This window comes from Pomacea canaliculata, linkage group LG4 (assembly GCF_003073045.1).
Source record: "Pomacea canaliculata isolate SZHN2017 linkage group LG4, ASM307304v1, whole genome shotgun sequence".
Classification (NCBI taxonomy): Eukaryota; Metazoa; Mollusca; class Gastropoda; order Architaenioglossa; family Ampullariidae; genus Pomacea; species Pomacea canaliculata.
Genome location: NC_037593.1, coordinates 20,712,304 through 20,732,868, shown reverse-complemented (window position 1 = coordinate 20,732,868; position 20,565 = coordinate 20,712,304). Strand labels below are relative to the sequence as shown.

The following is a 20,565-nucleotide window of genomic DNA, read 5'->3' as shown; positions in this document are numbered from 1 at the left end:
AGAACGAGACATGTCACTGCTGATGACAATTGCTTTTGACGCGGCGTTTTCGGGGCCAGTCGTTTGCACGCATTCGATCTTATGTCGCGGGCTGGTGGCTCTAGTCAAGAAACACATTCAACTTTATTGTTTCTGTTCCTTTTCAAGAACTCTTATCACGATCTCAAATTGTTATTAAGATTTTCGGTTTAGTCGCTTTTCGATTTTCGTTGAAAGTCCTTCGCCATAAACACCACAGTGCAGCAGACAGCAAACACAAAAAGAAACAATAAGGCTAGCGACGTTGAAGAAGACAACGTCCAGTAATAAGAAAACTGATACAGTGGGAATCTCTTGGCCCGCAACTCATAAAACCGCCGCCATATTTCATCACGTATCAAGCCAGTAGGCCCTCGTCTGCCGGCACACCCATTCTGCGCGGGAAGAGGTGAGACGCGCGGGCGATGGCCGTGCGTAGCCGAGCTTTTCCACAAAGTCATCAGGCCGGACAATGTCCGGCACTTCCGCAGTGCGCAGGTTCCAGTGTACCCGAAGCCTTTCTGTCGAACTCTCTCGGCGTGTTTGTAGAAACTGGTCGTTAAAACAACGGGATGCTGAGCATTGCACAGCGTGACTTACAAACCTGGGCCTGGCTGTTGGCCTCCACCGTGGTACAAAAGAACCTCAGTTGGGTGAGCCAGGAGATCATTTTGTGTATCCAAGGCATGATCAAAATTCCCCTGGTCTGGTGATGTCCTTTGGCACGAAACACAACTTTCATTGGCGACCTCTCCAGACCGACAGCAATTTGCTGACAGCGCCCTCGGGCAAGTGGAAGTGAGAACGAGAGAGCCGAAGGAAACAATGACGACACCGTCCTTTGGCATTCAATAAATCTGAAAATCCGCAGACAGAGTTTTGCGGCGAAAAGCCGCTATCCGCCAATGACTTTAGTATGGGGTAAAGATCGTCGAGGATAAGTCCAGAAAATGGTCATGCACAGACAGGTACACCTCCGCCTTGGCTCCCAACATAGTCATGAATATAGGCATCTCAGGTGCTACAACTCCACGCATTTTCCGGACAGAGAGGATGCCCATGTAGATAGATACATAGGACAGAAAGTTGTTCAAAACGCTCGCGAAGTCATGTCTGGCCGAGGGGAAACGAACTCGATTGGGGTCGACGGCGGAGAAAAAAGGAAATTGCGGAAAGAAGGGTCGTTGCGAAGTGCAAGCTGCAAAAGGTACCCCCATCCTGTAGGCGAAATAAGGTAGATTCTCGGAGCATTACTACATCGTTGTTACACGAAGAGATCTGGCTTGACATCTCGCATCGTCTGAAACAGCGACTGGTGGTCATGACTCTCGTCGTTCATTGTGCTCCACATCGACTGGATGTGATTCTCTATTTCTAGTTCTCTCCCCTCTAAATATGGTTTCAACAGAAAAGGCAATGACAATTGTCGTCTTGCATGGATATGTTGGTGGTCTTGTTACTCGATGATCACTCCCTTGATCATGGTACCCTTTCTTTTTTAAGACGAGTCGGTAGACAGAACGACCGCACACCTCGTGACCTTTGGCCATCAATGCTTCCGCGGTGTGTAGCGTCAAATGTTGTGATTGATTGATACCATAGATTGTAAGAGGGACTTTGTGCATCAGCATGACCACGTTTGGTTTCGCAGATTTGCCGAGAACATTATCATGACACACAAACACAGATGCCAACCAGCGCTGTCGTGCAGCTTCATGTGTGAATCCTGCAAACAAATGATGTGTGGCCTAATTAATACATTTATTCAACCCAAAACTCACACAAAGACACACAGCCTGCAGTCATAGTTAGTAAGTAGCTCTAGAGCGCACATTCCCCCTCTACAACCCAAGTGGAGGCCCTCACAAGCAGGTGGGATGGGATGGAGTGACGCTTTCCTGTTGCCAGTTTGAAACAACGATGTGCATGCGATTCAAAGCATCAAATCCGAATGTGCTACAGTTTTGTAGATAAAACAAAACCAGGTCCGCAGCTCATTAAAAGCGATTGCATAAATACATATTAGGGTAATCAACTAAAACGAAGAAATTTTATGAACGCGCGTTTTGGAGCAGGTAAACTACTGAGATTAATCTGTCTAAAGAAAGCGCCTGGGGCCTGACTGGTTTCTATAATAACCGTCAAGTCAGTGGTTATTAACCGGGGTTCGGTGAGTCGATCTCAGGGGTTCGGCGGAGCCTCCGTCACGAAGGTCAAGACAATCCGCAATTCTTGATGACACTCATGAAGGGTTCGGTGAATGTGCAAACTTGTGGGTTCGGTACCTCAAACAAGGTTAAAAACTAAGTCTAACTGTAACTGTATCTTTCTTTGTCACCGCTAGAGACAAGTGAGGCAACAGACTGTGGCAAAGGACCTAGATAAAATTAGTTGAAGTGTCCAGGTCAGACTCACTTATCTAACCCAGACAGCGCAGCCTTGAGGCGACGGAGCTCTAGTTGTTGCCTCTTGTAGCAAAGTACCCGTGACACTATTTTCTGGCGCTGTTAAAGGTGGAGAGCACACACAAACTCGCATGTCCTTGGGTTCTGTTAGAGATAGCCTCTATTCATTAGTAATATAGTGCCACATATTTTGACACTGACATTGCTCTCATGCTACTGACAAATTATAGTAAACGTCCGTTATTGTCTACAACGTGAATTCATTAAACTGACGTCTTTCGATCCCATGGGTAATAGAATGTAGATTTTGATGAATTTGATGATGATGATGGAATGTTATTTGCGCAGGTAAACCATCAGAAGAAAACAATTGAAATTTGCACAATAGTCAGTTTTCAGTATGATAATTAAAAGTATGCAAGACAAGAAATCTTACTCTTGTCAAATAGTGACGACAGATGACGATGCTGACTTTTCATTTGACGCTCTCATTTTTTGTTTTTGTGACACAAAATGAAATAAAATCATCTTTTAGTGTTCAGTATTGAAAAACTGAAAGAGACAGAACTGATAATTTTGTGTGACTTTGTTCGATATATCCGTAGTCAGAATCTAAGCAAGAAGTCGACACCCTACGTGACCGCCATTTTTCTGTGGCTTTGCCATTGACACTGCTCTTAGATAACTGTAAGAGTTGGAAATACAAGTTTGAAAATAAACAATTTTGACACTTCATTGTCAGAGGGATGAAAAATTCATGGAAGCTAAGCTGTACTGTCTCATGCGTAACTTTTTCTCGGATTGAGCGTAAAGCAATTTCCCTCGAAGTTCTCAAACTTGAATTTGTGTGTCACCTCAACCGGTGCTTTCTAGTTTCTTCGCTCTCTCTTAGTGCGTGTTTTGACAGTAAAGATCTCGAGAGAGAGGGATTTGGTTTCCCTTGAGACTATAATAATAAAGTGTCATAGGTCATTTGCACGCAGTATATAAAAGTATTTTCTCAGGGTGTTTACGTGCTTAGAAATAATATATTTGATGGTGTCAGTTAGAAGAGTGAACGAAAACAGATATTAGAGATCGAGAGTAGTACCTCAAAGGCGCACTATTATTAAGTTTTTGTCTGTTTTTCGTTATTTTGCTTTCAGTTCAAAAACAAAAAACAAATATGAGTGACGATCGTTTGTCCACATGACTTTTGATGTCACGGTTGACATATATTTTACCACACAGCCTAAATGGAATGCGGTCGACAACTGGTCGGGTTCAACTACGCATGTCGTTATGATATTAAGTACTAGAGCACTAGTTTGACACTGATATTGCTCATGCTACTGACAGAAATTTAGTACGATCGTACCAAGCGCGCGTCATATCACTCGGGTACAGCGTCAATGAGATGTCATGGGGAGGCTGATCGTGTGATGTGATGTGTTTGGGGCAGCTGAAAATACTGCTCCCATGATGAGATAGTGGGTGGTGAATCACTAGTCACCGCCTAATGCAAGCTTTCTCAACGATGTGCAGAGGCCAGCGGAAACAGTCTTGTGCTTCAACAAGTCCACTTCTTGTTAGCAAATAGTTCTTAGACCGGCTGACTTTTCTCATGTTCACTATTTTTGACTACCAATAATGAAAATATAAATTCTTGTTAGGTGCCTTCGCTATTGAAACTAACAGATAAGAAAGAACTGTATTTTTGGTTTGACTTTTGCCAGATATTTATATTTAGATTCGTAGTCAGACAAAGAAGAAGTCGACCTAGCCGGTCATTTCTTGTGTGTGCTTTTTGGCCATTTGAACTTAGCTAGATTAACTGTAAGAGTTGGAAATTGACAAGTGAAAATAAATCAATACACTTTTTCTGGGTGCATTATGTAGAGAGAAATCAGAAGTAGCTGTACTGTATCATGCGTACCTTGTTCTCGCTAGCAATTTCCCACGTAGTCCTCAAAACGATGTGGATTTTGGTCGACCTCAACTTGTGCTTTCTAGGTCTCTTCGCTCAAAACAAAGCCAAACTATGAAGGAATCGAATCACTGTCTTATTAGTCAATGACTTGTCCACATACTCACAGATTGTCACGGTGACATAGGCATTACCCAAGCTACAAATGAATGCGCCTCGACAGAGGGTTTCAACTTACCGGTCTCAGCATCAAAGACTGATCATTCTCAGCAAAGAGAAATTTCGACGAAGTATATATATTGAAGTTGGTTGAAATTAGCTTGAACAGTAAGGAGACATAAGAGGACACACAAATCATATTTCAACAGTTCTTCGTTCGTTACAATAACAAGATAAAAGCCATCACGTATCTAAGAGATTAATTGAAAAGAAAAAGAACACTGAATGCTAATCTGCACACTGCATTATTATGCTTCTTTTTTTGGTTGCATAGGTTATAAATTTAGAAAGAAAATAAAGAAGTGAATAATTTACTGACTCGTATCTCACACATGTGCGAATGAGTGCATATATGGGTGTGCATGTGTGTGTGCATGTGTGTAGAGCATTGTGTTGTGCATATATGTGTGCATGTGTGTGCATGTGCATGTGTATGTGAGTGCATGGGTGTGTGTGTGTGCATGTGTGAAACAAAGAATGAGGATTGGGTAACAGGGTCCTCTGCAGTGAGTGGTGCAGACGTCACTGGTGTCTGGCTAACAGCCGGTTAGCTTGTAGGGAAACGCCTGTCGCCACCTGGTGGGTAGAGTTAGTTCCCCACTCTCGGACAGTCGTCCTCGCGATCCACCTGCACCCAGCGGAGGCCGGTGTAGCACTTGCTCTCGTCGATCTTCTCCTTCAGACCCGGGAACCGCCTACAGTCGTCAATGGCTTCCGCCAGGGCGTTACAGTTCTTGTCCTTGTCAGCACCGGGCTTTGGAAAAACCACTACACACCACTCCACATCTTGTGACAAACAACAACATTTAGTGTACATTCGGTCTCACCCAGGGACACAAACAAGATTATATTTTTTGCTTAAAGAAACGAAAGTAGCACAGAGACTCTGTCACGGACCAGTCTGTTAAGAACAGGGGTTGTTGCCCCTGTCTTGTTTGTCAGAGATATTGCCCTTACCAGTATCGGAGAGTCTTTGGTTGCGTCGGTTGAGCGTCAGAACACACGTCATTTATACGTAGTTTTAGATTGTGTTTGTTGCGTCGTGTTTATGACGTAGTTTTAGATTGTGGGAGAGTGAAAATTTTTGAAAGAAGCAGACGACGAGAGACGAGATATAGAAAGGACAGGCTGAAAGTGGTCTGACTGTACGTGTGGATAAGAGACGGTTGGGAGAAAGGAAGAGTACGGACAGAGTGTTATGGATTGTCCGTTTGGGGAACTTGTGTATGTGCAATTCAAGGAGGATTTCATTTTGGGTGTGAGAATAAGACTAACGATTTTATTCAAAACATACGACAGTTGGAGTTACAGGTCGCTGTGTGGAAGACCTGCGGACTTGTATATATTTAGTTAATGTTGATTGATTTAAAGTTTTTGCCCACGACAAATCTTTATATGTGATGAAAGAACACGCAAGGGGACGCGTGCCTGTAGTGAGGTGAAAGTGTGATCAAAAACAGCGTTCCGACAGACTCCATATAGGTAAATCCATTTATAAATACAAAACTGGTGTGCTGCTACTTCGTGGTTTCATGGATTTTGCTGTCTTTAAAAAAGTTACATGCATTATCGCATAGACAATCACAAAAAGAACAATTTTACAAAAGTTTGAGGATCTAGATAAATTTCTAGATAATACCTTTTTTGTGAAGGGAAAATTACTTCCAAGGATGTAATCTATACATTCCTAATATATGGAATTTAAAATTAGTGATACCTAGGAATCTTATTTAAATTGGCGATACAAAATGAATTTGCATTCACATAGTTTTTGTTAAATTTTATTTAATAAAAGCAGACATATAATACCTGGTCAGAATTATTTACGGTTTCAGGATATCAACGTTTACTCTTGTTTATTTTTGTTAAGTACAGGTACTCCTCGACGTTGATCCGTTCTTACGCGGCGTCGTAAACCAAATTTCGACGTATGTCGGATAATACGTTCATACATTACTGTACCATAAGAACAGTACAGTACTGCAAACACTTAGCCTATCCAAACACCTATCCTAACACAGCAACCTACATAATTATCAATAAACATAAGTACAGTACAATATTGTGCAGTACAGGACGATTTGTTATCACTGTCGCTTTGATAGGAGCAGATCCTGTCACGTGTTCAACAATGGGATCTTTATCCTTGATGATCGTAACGACAGTCGTGCGACTAGGTCATAATGACCTGCCAATTTCTGTTGCTGTCTCCCCCTTCTCAGATTGCCTTAGGATATCCACTTTCACCTCCATGGTGATGGCCTTCCTTTACTTTTATGCACTGACCTCGTAAGTCGGAATGACCGTAATATAAAGCGTCGTAACCACGAAACGACGTAACTCGAGACCGTCGTAACCCGAGGACTACTTGTATTAATGGACACTGATTTTCCGCCCTCTTGTCGATGGCGCTTAAAATACATGTTTAGTGCCTTTCCTTGTCTCAGTCGGCAATAAATAAACTGTGACAAATCACACTAAAGATTTCTCACGTTGTCTGCTGTAAAGTTAGAGATCCCAGTTCGATACCCTTATGGTTCAGCGAACATTCCCCAGTGGACCCAGCTGTCGGCGATGGATACCTAACTCCATATGGGGCTGGGGTAGGCGAAGTAGCCCCCACACTAAAATGATCCCCTAAACAGACGTACCCGACTGTATATGTTAGTGAGTGGCCTCATCAACTTTAGAGTATGCGGCTGAGGGAGAAATAAAAGCTGTGCAGACAAGAATAGAAATGTCAGGTTCTTTATTTTTTTAACTGGTGTACAGCTAGAAAACACAACATTACAAGACATCGAGATTGGATGTGTACGGGGTACATGATAAGTCAGCTTATAAGGCTACTGTCGAAGATTATTTCTCTCTGGTTAAAATAGTAGTTAAAGGTTAATTGGTTAATTAAGATGGAGAGTACCCAGTCCGTAAGAGCCTTGGTCTGATCTCCTGATCTTGCTCATCTTCAGATATATGCGCTTCTTCTTCGTGCTTTCCGTTTTGTTTTGTTTACTTATAGATTTGGCTGTGCCATTCATTGTTGTTTACGAGGAAGATCACGTGACATGTCACTGCTGATGACAATGCTGTGACGCGGCGTCGGGTGTCCGTGTACACGTCATCAACTGATGTGGCGGTGGTGGCCAGTCAACGAACTACATCAACGTTTTATTTTGTTTCTGTTCCTTTTCCAAGAACTCTTATCACGATCTCAAAATTGTTTTCAGATTTCGTGTTTAGTCAGCTTTTGATTTTCGCTGAAAGTCCTTTCGCCAGAAACACCAAACTGCAGCAGACATCAAACACAAAGAAACAATAAGCGCAGCGACGATGAAGAAGACAACGTCGAGTAATAAGAACTGATACAGTGGAATCTCTTGGCCCGCAGACCTCATGTAACCGCCGCCATACTTCATCACGTGATCAAGCCAGTAGGCGCCTCGTTCTGCCGGCACACCCATCTGGTCGCGGAAGAGGTGAGACGCGCGGGCGATGGCGTCGCGGTAGGCCGAGCTTTTCCACAAAGTCATCAGGGCGCTGACAATGTCCGACACTTTCGCAGTGCGCAGGTCCAGTGTCAGCCCGAAGCCTTTCTGTCGAACTCTCTCGGCGTTGTAGAACTGGTCGTAAAACAACGGGATGCAGAGCATTGGCACAGCGTGATACAACGCTTGGGCCTGGCTGCTGGTTCCAGAGTGGGTCACAAAGACCTTGGAGTTTGGGTGAGCCAGGAGGTCATTTTGTGGTATCCAAGACATGATCAAAATTCTCCCGGGGTCTGGTGATGTTCTGTTGGCACGAAACACAACTTTCATTGGCACGCTCTCCAGAGCCGACAGCAATTTGCTGACAGCGCCCTCGGGCAAGTCGAGAACGAGAGAGCCGAAGGAAACAATGACGACACCGTCCTTGGCGTTGTCCATGAATTCCTGAAGATCCGCAGACAGAGGTTTTGCTGGCGAAGCCGCTATCCCGCCAATGACTTTAGTATTGGGTAAAGATGGTCGAGAATAGTCCAGAAAATGATCATGCACAGACAGGTACACCTCCGCCTTGGCTCCCAACATAGTCATTGGAATATAGGGCATCTCAGGTGCATACAACTCCACGGCATTTTCCGGACAGAGAGGATGCCCCATGTAGAGAGATACATAGGACAGAAAGTTGTTCAAACGCTCCGCGAAGGTCATGTGCTGGCCGAGGGGAACGAACTCGATGGGGTCGACGGCGGGAGAAAAAGGAATTCTGCGGAAGAAGGGGTCCTGTGCGAAGTGCACGCCGGCAAAAGGTACCCCCATCCTGTAGGCGAAGATAAGGTAGATTCTCTGATGATTACCATCGTCGTACACGAAGAGATCTGGCTTGGCATCTCGCATTGTCTGAAACAGCGACTGGTTGGTCATGATCTCGTCGTTCATCTGCCACATCAACTGGATGTGATTCTCCATTTCTGGTTCTCTCCCCTCCAAATATGGTTTCAAAAGAAAAGGCAAGACAGTGTCGTCTTGCATGGAGATGCTGGTGGTGTACTCGATGATGTGCACTCCCTTCAGGTCATGGTAACCCTTTCTGACGATGTCGGTAGACAGAACGACCCACACCTCGTGACCTTTGGCCGTCAATGCTTCCGCAAGCGCCTTGTGCATGACGACATGACTTGAAAGAGGGAGTGGCATCAGCATGACACGTTTGGTTTCGCATGATGCCGAGAACATCATCATGACACACAAACACAGATGCCAACAGACTGTCGTGCGTTTCATTGTGTGAATCCTGCAACAAATGATGTGTGCCTAATTAATACTTTCGTGCTGTATTCAACCAAACTCACACAAAGACACACAGCTGCAGTCAGTAGTAGTAGTAGCTCTAGAGTTCACTTTCCCCTCTACAACCCGAGGTGGATGCCCTCACAAGCAGGGATGGGATGGGATATGAGTGTCGCTTTCCTGTGCCAGTTGAACAACGATGTGCATGCGATTCAGCATCAAACCGAAGCTACCAGTTTTGTAGATAAAACAAAGCAGTCCGCAGCTCATGAAAGCGATGTACAAATATAAATACATATTAGGGTAATCAAATAAAATGAAGAAATTGTTATGAACGCGCGTTTGGAACAGGTAACTATCTACTGAGAATCTGTCTAAAGAATGCACCTGGGGCCTGACTTGGACATAATAACCGTCTAAGTCAGTGGTTCTTAACCGGGGTTCGATCGAACCCTAGGGGTTCGGTGAGTCGATCTCAGGGGTTCGGCGGAGCCTCCGCCATTGAGGTCAAGACACACCCGCAATTCGTGATGACATTAAAGAAGGGTTCGGTGAATGTGCATATGAAATTTGTGGGTTCGGTACCTCGAGCAAAGTTAAAAACTAAGTCTAAGTGCTACATGAGCCTTAACTGTAACTGTATCTTTCTTTGTCACCGCTAGAGACAAGTGAGGCAACAGACTGTGGCGAAGGACCTAGATAAAAATACTCGAGGTCAAGCCAGCTCACTTCTCTAACCCAGATAGTGTAGCCTTCAGGCGACAGAGCAGTTGAGCAGGTACCCGTGACAGTATTTGTATTTTTCTAGCTCTGTTGTAGGGGAGAGCACACACAACTCGCATGTTCGTGGGTACTAGTGCCACATATTTTGACACTGACATTGCTCATGCTGCTGACAGAATTTAGTAAACGTCCCATTAGTCTACAACAGTGGTTCTCAAAGTTTTTCGGACCGCGGACCACTTTACTTAAGTAAAAACCATGGCGGACCAAGGCCTAAAAATCAGTCTGTACTATGAATTTCAAATTTAAATTGCCGCATTTGTTTCATTTTAATTCAAAACTAAATGAACTTCTGTGACAGTAGTATAGTAATAAGTTGACATAAAACTACGTGTACCTCGTTATTTGTAATTAAAATGTTAATAGGAGGAATGCATCACTTTAACCATCACTTTGCTGACATATGACGACTGTCAGCCGCGGACCACATGACTTATGCCCGATGACCACTAGTGGTCCGCGGACCACACTTTGAGAACCACTGGTCTACAACGTGAATTCATTCTAAACTGAAGTTGCTTACGAATCCCTGGTAACAGATGATGATGATGTCTATTTGTAATGCGCGGTTATCCATTCATAAGAAAACAATTATATGCACAATAGTCAGTTTTCAGTTTGATTTATTGAAAGAAAAGTATGCAAGAAAGAAGCGATCAAAGAAAATGTTTTTGGTGGGAAAAGGTTGATTTACAGTTGTGATGCTTACTGGTGTGTGTTGTGGTGAATCTGCTGTTTACATGGGTTGATTGGTTCTTGCAATGAGTCTGGTGGAGCCAGCTGCTCATATCACTGGTACAGTCAATGAGATGCTCATAGGATGAGCTGATCGTGTGATGTGATGTGTTTTGGGCAGTAAAATGCTCCCATGATGAGATAGTGGAATCACTAGTCACCCCTAATGGCAAGCTTTCGTTCAAGATGGCAGAGGCAGCGAAACAGTCTTGTGCTTTCATACAAGTCCACTTCTTGTCAAATAGTGACGATGCTGACTTTTCATTATTTACTATTTTTTTTTACTACAAAATGAAATAAAATCTCTTTTAGTGTTTCGTATTGAAACTGAAAGAAAGAAATGTATTTTGTGTGTGAATTTTTTTTTTGATATATCCAAGGTCAGAACTAAGAAGAAGTCGACCCTAGCCGGCTATTTCTTGTGTGCTTTGCCATTTGACACTGCTCTTAGATAACTGTAAGAGTTGGAAATACAAGTGAAAATAAACAATACACTTTCATTGTCAGAGGATGAAATTCAGAAGTAGCTGTACTGTATCATGCGTACCTTGTTCTCGCGTAGCAATTTCCCTCGTAGTCCTCAAACTTGAATTTTGTGGTCGACCTGTCAACGTGTGCTTTCTAGGTTCTTCGCTCTCTCTTAGTGCGTGTGTGACAGAAAGATCGCGAGAGAGAGGGATTGGTATATATATATAAAGGTCATAGGTCATTGCCGCAGTATAACTTGGTAGAATTTATATTTCAGGTATCAGTTAGGAGTGAAAAACAGATAGAAACATAGTACTGCTATTTTGCTTGTTTGTTTTTTTTGTTAGTTTTTGCTTTAAGTCAAAAAAAAAAAAAAACAACAAAAAAACTATGAAGGACGGATCGACTTGTCCACATGACTTTGATGTCACTGTGACATATATTACCCACAGCATAATGGATGCGCCTCGACAGACGGTTTCAACTTACCGGTCTCAACATCTAAGACTGATTCAACTCAGCAAAGAGAAATTTCGAAGTAATTTATATTGAAGTTGGTTGAAATTAGCTTGAACAGTAAGGAGACATAAAGAGGACACACAAATCATATTCAACAGTTCTTCGTTCGTTACAATAACAATATAAAGCTGTCGCGTTTCTAAACATTAATTTTAAAGAAAAAGAACACTGAATGCTAATCTGCACACTGCATTTTATTGCTTTCTTTTTGGTTTTGCATAGGGGCATAAATTTACAAAGAAAATAGAAGTGAATAATTTACTGACTCGTTTCTCACACATGTGCGTATGTGAGTGCATGTGTGTGTGAGTGCATGTGTGTGTGAGTGCATGTGTGTGTGAGTGCATGTGTGTGAATGCATGTGTGTGTGTGAGTGCATGCGTGTGTATGTTCATGTGCATGTGTGTGTGTGAGTGCATGCGTGTGTATGTGCATGGGTGTGTGTGCATGTGTGAGACAAGGAATGAGGGTTGGGTTACGGGATCCTCTGCAGTGAGTGGTTGCAGACGTCACTGGTATCTGGCTAACAGCCCGTTATCGTGTAGTGAAACGCCTGTCGCCACCTGGTGGGTAGAGTTAGTTCCCCACTCTCGGACAGTCGTCCTCGCGATCCGCCTGCACCCAGCGGAGGCCGGTGGCGAATTTGCTTTTCCCGAAGAATTGTTGTATTGCGACCTCATCCGAGCCTTCGGATTGGCCGCTAGCTCACGTGACTTACTCTCTAACCCAATACAGCTTTGCACATACACATATCGCACTGTTTTGGGTTGTCGTCTGCTCGATGTCAAGACTCCACATACGGCAGTTTGTGGCAGGAATAAGCAGTTTTAATAAATATTACAAAGTATCATTTAAAAAAATAACCATTAGATTTTATATATCTCTAACCCATACAGCTGTGAACACACACGTTGCACTGTTTTAAGTTGTCGTCTGCTCGTTGCACTGTTTTAAGTTGTCGTCTGCTCGATGTCAAGACTCCACATACGGCAGTTTGTGGCAGGAATAAGCAGTTTTAATAAATATTAAAAAGTACGCGCGCTTATCTGCAGCAGTTTACTGTACAGCTTAATCATTTAAGCGAGCATTTGGCACAATATCGACAAACGCCAGTATTTTTAGTCATCATGTCGATTCCGATGACACACACAACTAAACCCTGTGAATCAGGTGTACCAATCAAGGAATATCCTGACTTGCTGGTATGTATATATTAGTCAATTTTCAGACTTCATGTGCACGTGTACATACATTCTTTACGATAAAAGTACGTGTTAATCCCAGAGAAAGACGTACTTTTGATCGGGGAAGTTTAGACAGTAGTTTGCCTTATACTTTTGTTCTTCACAGAAAGCAGCATAACTGTCTTCCTCTATTATTTTCGGCCTGCAAAAAATATACATTTGCCCATTTATATAGCCCTATATATAAGGTTTCCAAATGAAGATTTATCAATTTTTTTCAAAGAAATCATTTCCCAATGGTTTCAGAATGAGATACTAATGCTTAATTGTGTTGCCTCATTATTGCATAAAAACATTTCTTTACTCATGAACAACAATTATTAAATTAAAAATATGAGGAAATGGTTAATTGCTATTAATAATGTTTGAAAAATGAAGAGCAAAAACCAGGCTCTTGAATTCTAACAGTTTAAAAAACAGCAGAATCATCATAAAAATAATGTATTACCATTATGCACTTAGCATGACTGTTCTCTGCTGTTCTAATTCTTTATGCAACAACAGCATTACTTGTTAAAATCAGGGTAATGCTAAATACAGCTGCATGCTATTTTTGCTTCTCCTTCTCCTAAACATTGCTGTTTTATTAACAAAACATAATTTTCATTGTAATATAAAATTAACTGAACTTTGCTATTTTAACAAATAATTTTTTTTAATATTGACAGGCTGTTTTTGGTTATACTTAGCATTCAAAATTTCCAAATGCTTATTGCTAGCTTTTCATGTTGTTGAATTATTGGCAGGCCATCCTTCCTGAAGGACAGGATATCATGTTTGCTGGTATTCAGCAATGGGTGAAGGCAAGTTTAAGTGTGAAATAAGAGTGCCCATCACTACTGCAGAAGATGCAAGAGCTTGTTTGACCAACACAAGAAAAAGGCCCAGATTACATGGCGTGTAAAAACAACTGCCCGAGTTACTGGAAAGGAACCCTACTGAAAATCTATTACAGGTGTCAGCACAATACTTTTACAAGAAGTAAAACAGCAGATGAGAAGCCAAACTCCAAAAATACAAATTGCCCCGCTCAGATGACCTTGGCAGTCAAAGCAACTACCATGTAAGTTCTGTCTTTCGATATCAGTATTACTTTGGGTGTGTGTATGGTGAGAGTATATTAAGTCATACATCTGTCATGTTACATCTACAGCAATGTTATTTAACTTTCTGAGTGGTTTTGCAATATATTATACATAGCTAACTATTTTGTTCCAGGAAAAAAGCAGTGACCATCATTTGCCAGCTTTGCCTTGATTGTGCATATTGAGCATGTGCATAATCATCCAATCACAGGCAATGCCAAAGTAATGCAGCACCGGGATGTGTCAGAGGACACAATTCAAAAATTTAAAGATTTGTTTGCTAGAGGGCACATCCAGGCATCTGCTCTCAATATGCACAAATTTAATCTGCATATGGAGCACCCAGACAATTACATCTATTTGGCCTCGGACCGTTCAGTTTGTCCAGACTTGAGTTTTGTTTACAAGTAAGTAAAGTCTCTTGTGATACTACATTAAGTGCATCATTCATTGAACATTGAATGGGCTACTCGAAGGCTCGGATGAGGTCGCTATACAACAATTCTTCGGCCGGTGTAGCACTTGCTCTCGTCGATCTTCTCCTTCAGACCCGGGAACCGCCTGCAGTCGTCAATGGCTTCCGCCAGGGCGTTGCAGTTCTTGTCCTTGTCAGCACCGGGCTTTGGAAAACCACTACACGCCCACTCCACACATCTCTGGTGACCAACAACAACATTTAGTGTACATTCGGTCTCACACAGGGACACAAACAAGATTATATTTTTTGCTAAAAGAAACGAAAGTAGCACAGAGACTCTGTCACGGACCAGTCTGTTAGGAACAGGGGGTTGTTGCCCCTGTCTTTTGTTTGTCAGAGATTATTGCCCTTACCAGTATCGGAGAGTCTTTTTGGTTACGTCGTGTTTAGCGTCAGAACACGACGTCATTTTATGACGTAGTTTTAAGATTGTGTTTGTTGCGTCGTGTTTTATGACGTAGTTTTTAGATTGTGGGGAGAGTAAAAATTTTGAAAAGAAGCAGACGACGAGAGACGAGATATAGAAAGGACAGGCGTGAAAGTGGTCTGACTGTACGTGTGGATACAGGGACCGGTAATAAGTAAATTAGTTGCTTGCCCAGTCAAGGAACTACAAGGACTCATTGGAGTGTGGAATCCCAAAGTAACCGCCAGAGAGTTGATGAGAAGCGACGGAGTAGATTTTTGGAGAGAGAAAGACGGACAGAAAACTGAGGAACTGTCTGGACTGTACGTGTGGATATAGAGGACGGTTGGGAGAAAGAAGAGTAGCGGACAGAGTGAATGGATTGTCCGTTTGGGGAACTTGTATATGCAATTCAAGGAGATTTCATTTTGGTGTGAGTAACTAAGACTAACGATTTATTCAAAACATACGACAGTTGGAGTTGCAGGTCGCTGTGTGGAAGACCTACTTTTTGTATATATATATATTTAGTTAATGTTGATTGATTTAAAGTTTTGTTGCCCACGACAAATCTTTGTGATATGTGATTGAAAGAACACGCATTATCCTTGATAATCGTAGCGACAGTCGAACGACTAAGTCATAATGACCTGTCAATTTCTGTTGCTGTCTCCCCCTTCTCAGATTGCCTTAGAATATCCACTTTCACCTCCATGGTGATGACCTTCCTTTTCTTTGATGCACTGACCTCGTAAGTCGGAAAGACCGTAATATAAAGCGTCGTAACCACGAAACGACGTAACTCGACGACTACCTGATTTTCCGCCCTTTTGTCGATGGCGCTTAAAATACATGTCTAGGGCCTTTCCTTGTCTCAGTATGCAATAAATAAACTGTCGGCAATAAATAAAAAAATTACACAAAAGATTTCTCACGTTGTCTGCTGTAAAGTTAGAGATCCTTGTCAGCACCGGGCTTTGGAAAACCACTACACACCCACTCCACACATCTCTGGTGACCAACAATAACATTTAGTGTACATGCGGTCTCACCCAGGGACACAAACAAGATTATATTTTTTGCTAAAAGAAATGAAAGTAGCACAGAGACTCTGTCACTGACCAGTCTATTAAGAACAGGGGGTTGTTGCCCCTGTCTTTTGTTTGTCAGAGATTATTGCCCTTACCAGTATCGGAAAGTCTTTTTGGTTGCGTCGTGTTTAGCGTCAGAAAACGACGTCATTTTATGACGTAGTTTTAGATTGTGGGGAGAGTGAAAATTTTTGGAAGAAGCAGACGACGGGAGACGAGATATAGAAAGGACAGGCGTGAAAGTGGTCTGACTGTAAGTGGGGATACAGGGACCGGTAATAAGTAAATTAGTTGCTTGCCCAGTCAAGGAACTACAATGGGACTCATTGGGAGTGTGGAATCCCAAAGTAACCGCCAGAGAGGTGATGAGAAGCGGACGGAGTAGATTTTTGGAGAGAGAAAGGACGGACAGAAAACTGAGGAGCTGTCTGACTGTACGTGTGGATACAGAGACGGTTGAGAGAAAGGAAGAGTAGCGGACAGAGTGAATGGATTGTCCGTTTTGGGGAACTTGTGTATGTGCAATTCAAGGAGGATTTCATTTTGGGTGTGAGTAACTAAGACTAACGATTTATTCAAAACATACGACAGTTTGGACTTACAGGTCGCTGTGTGGAAGACCTACGGACTTGGTATATATATTTAGTTAATGTTGATTGATTTAAAGTTTTGTTGCCCATGACAAATCTTTGTGATATGTGATTGAAAGAACACGCAAGGGGATGCGTGCGTGTAGTGAGTGAAAGTGTGATCAAAAACAGCGTTCCTGACAGACTCCATATAGGTAAATCCATTTATAAATACAAAACTGGTGTGCTGCTACTTCGTTGGGGTGCATGGATTTTGCTGTCTTTAAAAAAGTTATGCATTAGGCGCATAGACAATTACAAAAAGAACAATTTTTTACAAAATATTTGAGGATTCTAGATACATTTCTAGATAATACCATTTTTGTGAAGGGGAAAATTACTTCCAAGGATGTAATGTATACAGTTCCTTAATATATGGAATTTAAAATTAGTGATACAGAATCTTATTTTAAATTGGCGATACAAAATTAATTTGCATTCACATAGTTTTTTTTAAATCTTTATTTAATAAAAGCAGACAACTATACATACCTGGTCAGAATTATTTTAACGTTTTTCAGGATAGCAACGTTTACTCTTGTTTATTTTTGTTAAGTACAGGTAGTCCTCGACTTACGACGTTGATCCATTCTTACGCGGCGTCGTAAGCCGAATTTCGACGTAAGTCGGATCATACGTTCATACAGTACTGTACCATAATAACAGTACAGTACTGCAAACACTTAGCCTATCCAAACACCTATCCTAACACAGCAACGTACATAATTATCAATAAACATAAGTACAGTAAAATATTGTAGTACAGTACGCTTTGTTATCACTGTCGCTTTCATAGGAGCAGATAATTTCACGTGTTAAAGGATGCGATATTTATCTTGATAATCGTAGCGACAGTCGAACGACTAAGTCATAATGACCTGCCAATTTCTGTTGCTGTCTCCCCCTTCTCAGATTGCCTTATTATATCCACTTTCACCTCCATGGTGATGGCCTTTTCTTTGATGCACTGACCTCGTAAGTCGGAATGAGCGTAATATAAAACGTCGTAACCATGAAACGACGTAACTCGAATACTACCTGATTTTCCGCCCTCTTGTCGATGGCGCTTAAAATACATGTCTAGGGCCTTTCCTTGTCTCAGTCGGCAATAAATAAACTGTCGGCAATAAATCAAAAAATTACACAAAAGATTTCTCACGTTGTCTGCTGGAAAGTTAGAGATCCCAGTTCGATACCCTTATGGTTCAGAGAACATTCCCCAGTAGACCCAGCTGTCGGCGATGGATACCTAACTCCATATGGGGGTCGGGTAGGCGAAGTAGCCCTCACACTTAAATGATCCCATAAACAGACGTACCCGACTGTATATGGGAGTGAGTGGGTCAAGGCCTCATAAACTTTAGAGTATGTGGCTGAGGGAGAAATAAAAGCTGTGCAGACAAGAATAGAAATGTCAGGTACTTTATTTTTTTAACTGGTGTACAGCTAGAAAACACAACATTACAAGACATCGAGATTGGATATGTACGGGGTACATGATAAGTCAGCTTGTAAGGCTACTGTCGAAGATTATTTCTCTCTGGTTAAAATAGTAGTTAAAAGGTTTAATTGGTGTTAATCAAGATGAGGGAGTACCAGTCCGCAAGAGCCTTGTCTGATCTCATGATCTTGCTCTCTTCAGGTATATGCCGCTTCTTCTTTCGCGCTTTCCGTTTTCGTTTTGTTTACTTATAGATTTGGCTTGTGCCATTTATTGTTGTTTACGAGGAAGATCACGTGACGTGTCACTACTGATGATAATGCTGTGACGCGGCGGTCGGGTGTCCGGTGTGCACGTCATCAACTGATGTGGCGGTGGTGGCCAACGAACTACATCAACGTTTTATTTTGTTTCTTTGCCTTTTCCCAGAACTCGACGTTTTTCTTCTTCTGATCACGATCTCAAAATTGTTTTAAGATTTCGTTTTTAGTCAGCTTTTGATTTTCGTTGAAAGAACTTTTGCCAGTAACACCACAGTGCAGCAGACATCAACACACAAAGAAACAATAAGCGCAGCGACGATGAAGAAGACAACGTCGAGTAATAAGAAACTGATACAGTGGAATCTCTTGGCCCCCGCAGACCTCATGTAACCGCCCGCCAATATTTCATCACGTGATCAAGCCAGTAGGCCCTCGTTCTGCCGCACACCCATCTGATCGGCGGAAGAGTGAGACGCGCGGCGATGGCGTCGCGGTAGGCCGAGCTTTTCCACAAAGTCATTAGGCGCTGACAATGCTCGACACTTTCGCAGTGCGCAGGTCCAGTGTTCAGCCCGAAGCCTTTCTGTCTCGAACTCTCTCGGCGTTGTAGAACTGTCGTAAAACAACGGGATGCAGAGCATTGCACCAGCGTGATACAACGCTTGGGCCTGGCTGCTGGCTCCACGTGGGTCACCAAGACCTTGGAGTTTGGCGCGGTGAGCCAGGAGGTCATTTTGTGGTATCCAAGGCATGATCAGAATTCTCCCTGGGTCTGGTGATGTCCTGTTGGCACGAAACACAGCTTTCATTGGCACGCTTTCCAGAGCCGACAGCAATTTGCTGACTGCGGCCTCGGGCAAGTCGAGAACGAGAGAGCCGAAGGATACAATGACGACACCGTCCTTAGCGTTGTCCATGAATTCCTGAAGATCCGCAGACAGAGGTTTTGCTGGCGAAGCCGCTATCCCGCCAATGACTTTAGTATTGGGTAAAGATGGTCGAGGATAGTCCAGAAAATGGTCATGCACAGACAGGTGCACCTCCGCCTTGGCTCCCAACATAGTCATTGGAATATAGGGCATCTCAGGTGCATACAACTCCACGGCATTTTTCCGGACAGAGAGGATGCCCCATGTAGAGAGATACATAGAACAGAAAGTTGTTCAAACGCTCTGCGAAGGTCATGTGCTGCCCGAGGGGAAGGAACTCGATGGGTCGACGCGGAGAGAAAAAGGAATTCTGCGGAAGAAGGGGTCGTTTGCGAAGTGCACGCCGGCAAAAGGTACCCCCATCCTGTAGGCGAAGATAAGGTAGATTCTCTGATGATTACCATCGTCGTACACGAAGAGATCTGGCTTGGCATCTCGCATTGTCTGAAACAGCGACTGGTTGGTCATGATCTCGTCGTTCAGCTGACACATCAAATGAATGTGATTCTCTATTTCTGGTTTTCTTCCATCGAAATATGGTTTCAAAAGAAAAGGCACGACAGTGTCGTCTTGCATGGAGATGCTGGTGGTGTACTCGATGATGTGCACTCCCTTCAGGTCATGGTAACCCTTTCTGACGACGTCGGTAGACAGAACGACCCACACCTCGTGACCTTTGGCCGTCAATGCTTCCGCGAGCGTCAAGTGCATGACGGCATGACTTGAAATAGGGAGTGGCATCAGCATGACACGCTTGGTTTCGCCTGATGCCGAGAACATCATCATGACACACAAACACAGATGCCAACACGCTGTCGTGTGTTTCATTGTGTGAATCCTGCAACAAATGATGTGTGCTAAATTAATACTTTCGTGTTGTATTCAACCAAACTCACACAAAGACACACAGCTTGCAGTCAGTAGTAGTAGTAAGTAGCTGCAGAGCGCACTTTCCCCTCTACAACCCAAGGTGGATGCCCTCACAAGCAGGGATGGGATAGGAGTGTCGCTTTCCTGTGCCAGTTGAACAACGATGTGCATGCGATTCAGCATCAAACCGAAGCTACCAGTTTTGTAGATAAAACAAAGCAGTCAATATGTATAAATATCAATACATATTAGGGTAATCAAATAAAATGAAGAAATTTTTATGAACGCACGTTTGGAGCAGGTAACTATC

The 20,565-nt window shown here is 42.8% G+C and overlaps 2 protein-coding genes across 2 annotated transcripts; both read right to left on the bottom strand.

The window, feature by feature from the left end:
• Positions 1 to 7,280: 7,280 nt before the first annotated feature.
• LOC112561532 (UDP-glucuronosyltransferase 2B10-like) lies at positions 7,281 to 11,513 on the bottom strand. Its single transcript, XM_025234090.1, has 2 exons — positions 11,380 to 11,513; positions 7,281 to 9,318 (listed from the first exon to the last, which is right to left on the bottom strand). The coding sequence occupies exon 2, from the start codon at positions 9,306 to 9,308 to the stop codon at positions 7,782 to 7,784; it is 1,527 nt and encodes a 508-aa protein (XP_025089875.1). The 5' UTR covers positions 9,309 to 9,318; positions 11,380 to 11,513; the 3' UTR covers positions 7,281 to 7,781.
• A 7,359-nt stretch (positions 11,514 to 18,872) lies between these two features.
• LOC112561648 (UDP-glucuronosyltransferase 2B19-like) lies at positions 18,873 to 19,538 on the bottom strand. The gene has a single exon (XM_025234238.1). It carries the CDS (start codon positions 19,536 to 19,538, stop codon positions 18,873 to 18,875), a length of 666 nt encoding a protein of 221 aa, XP_025090023.1.
• Between the last annotated feature and the right edge of the window lie 1,027 nt (positions 19,539 to 20,565).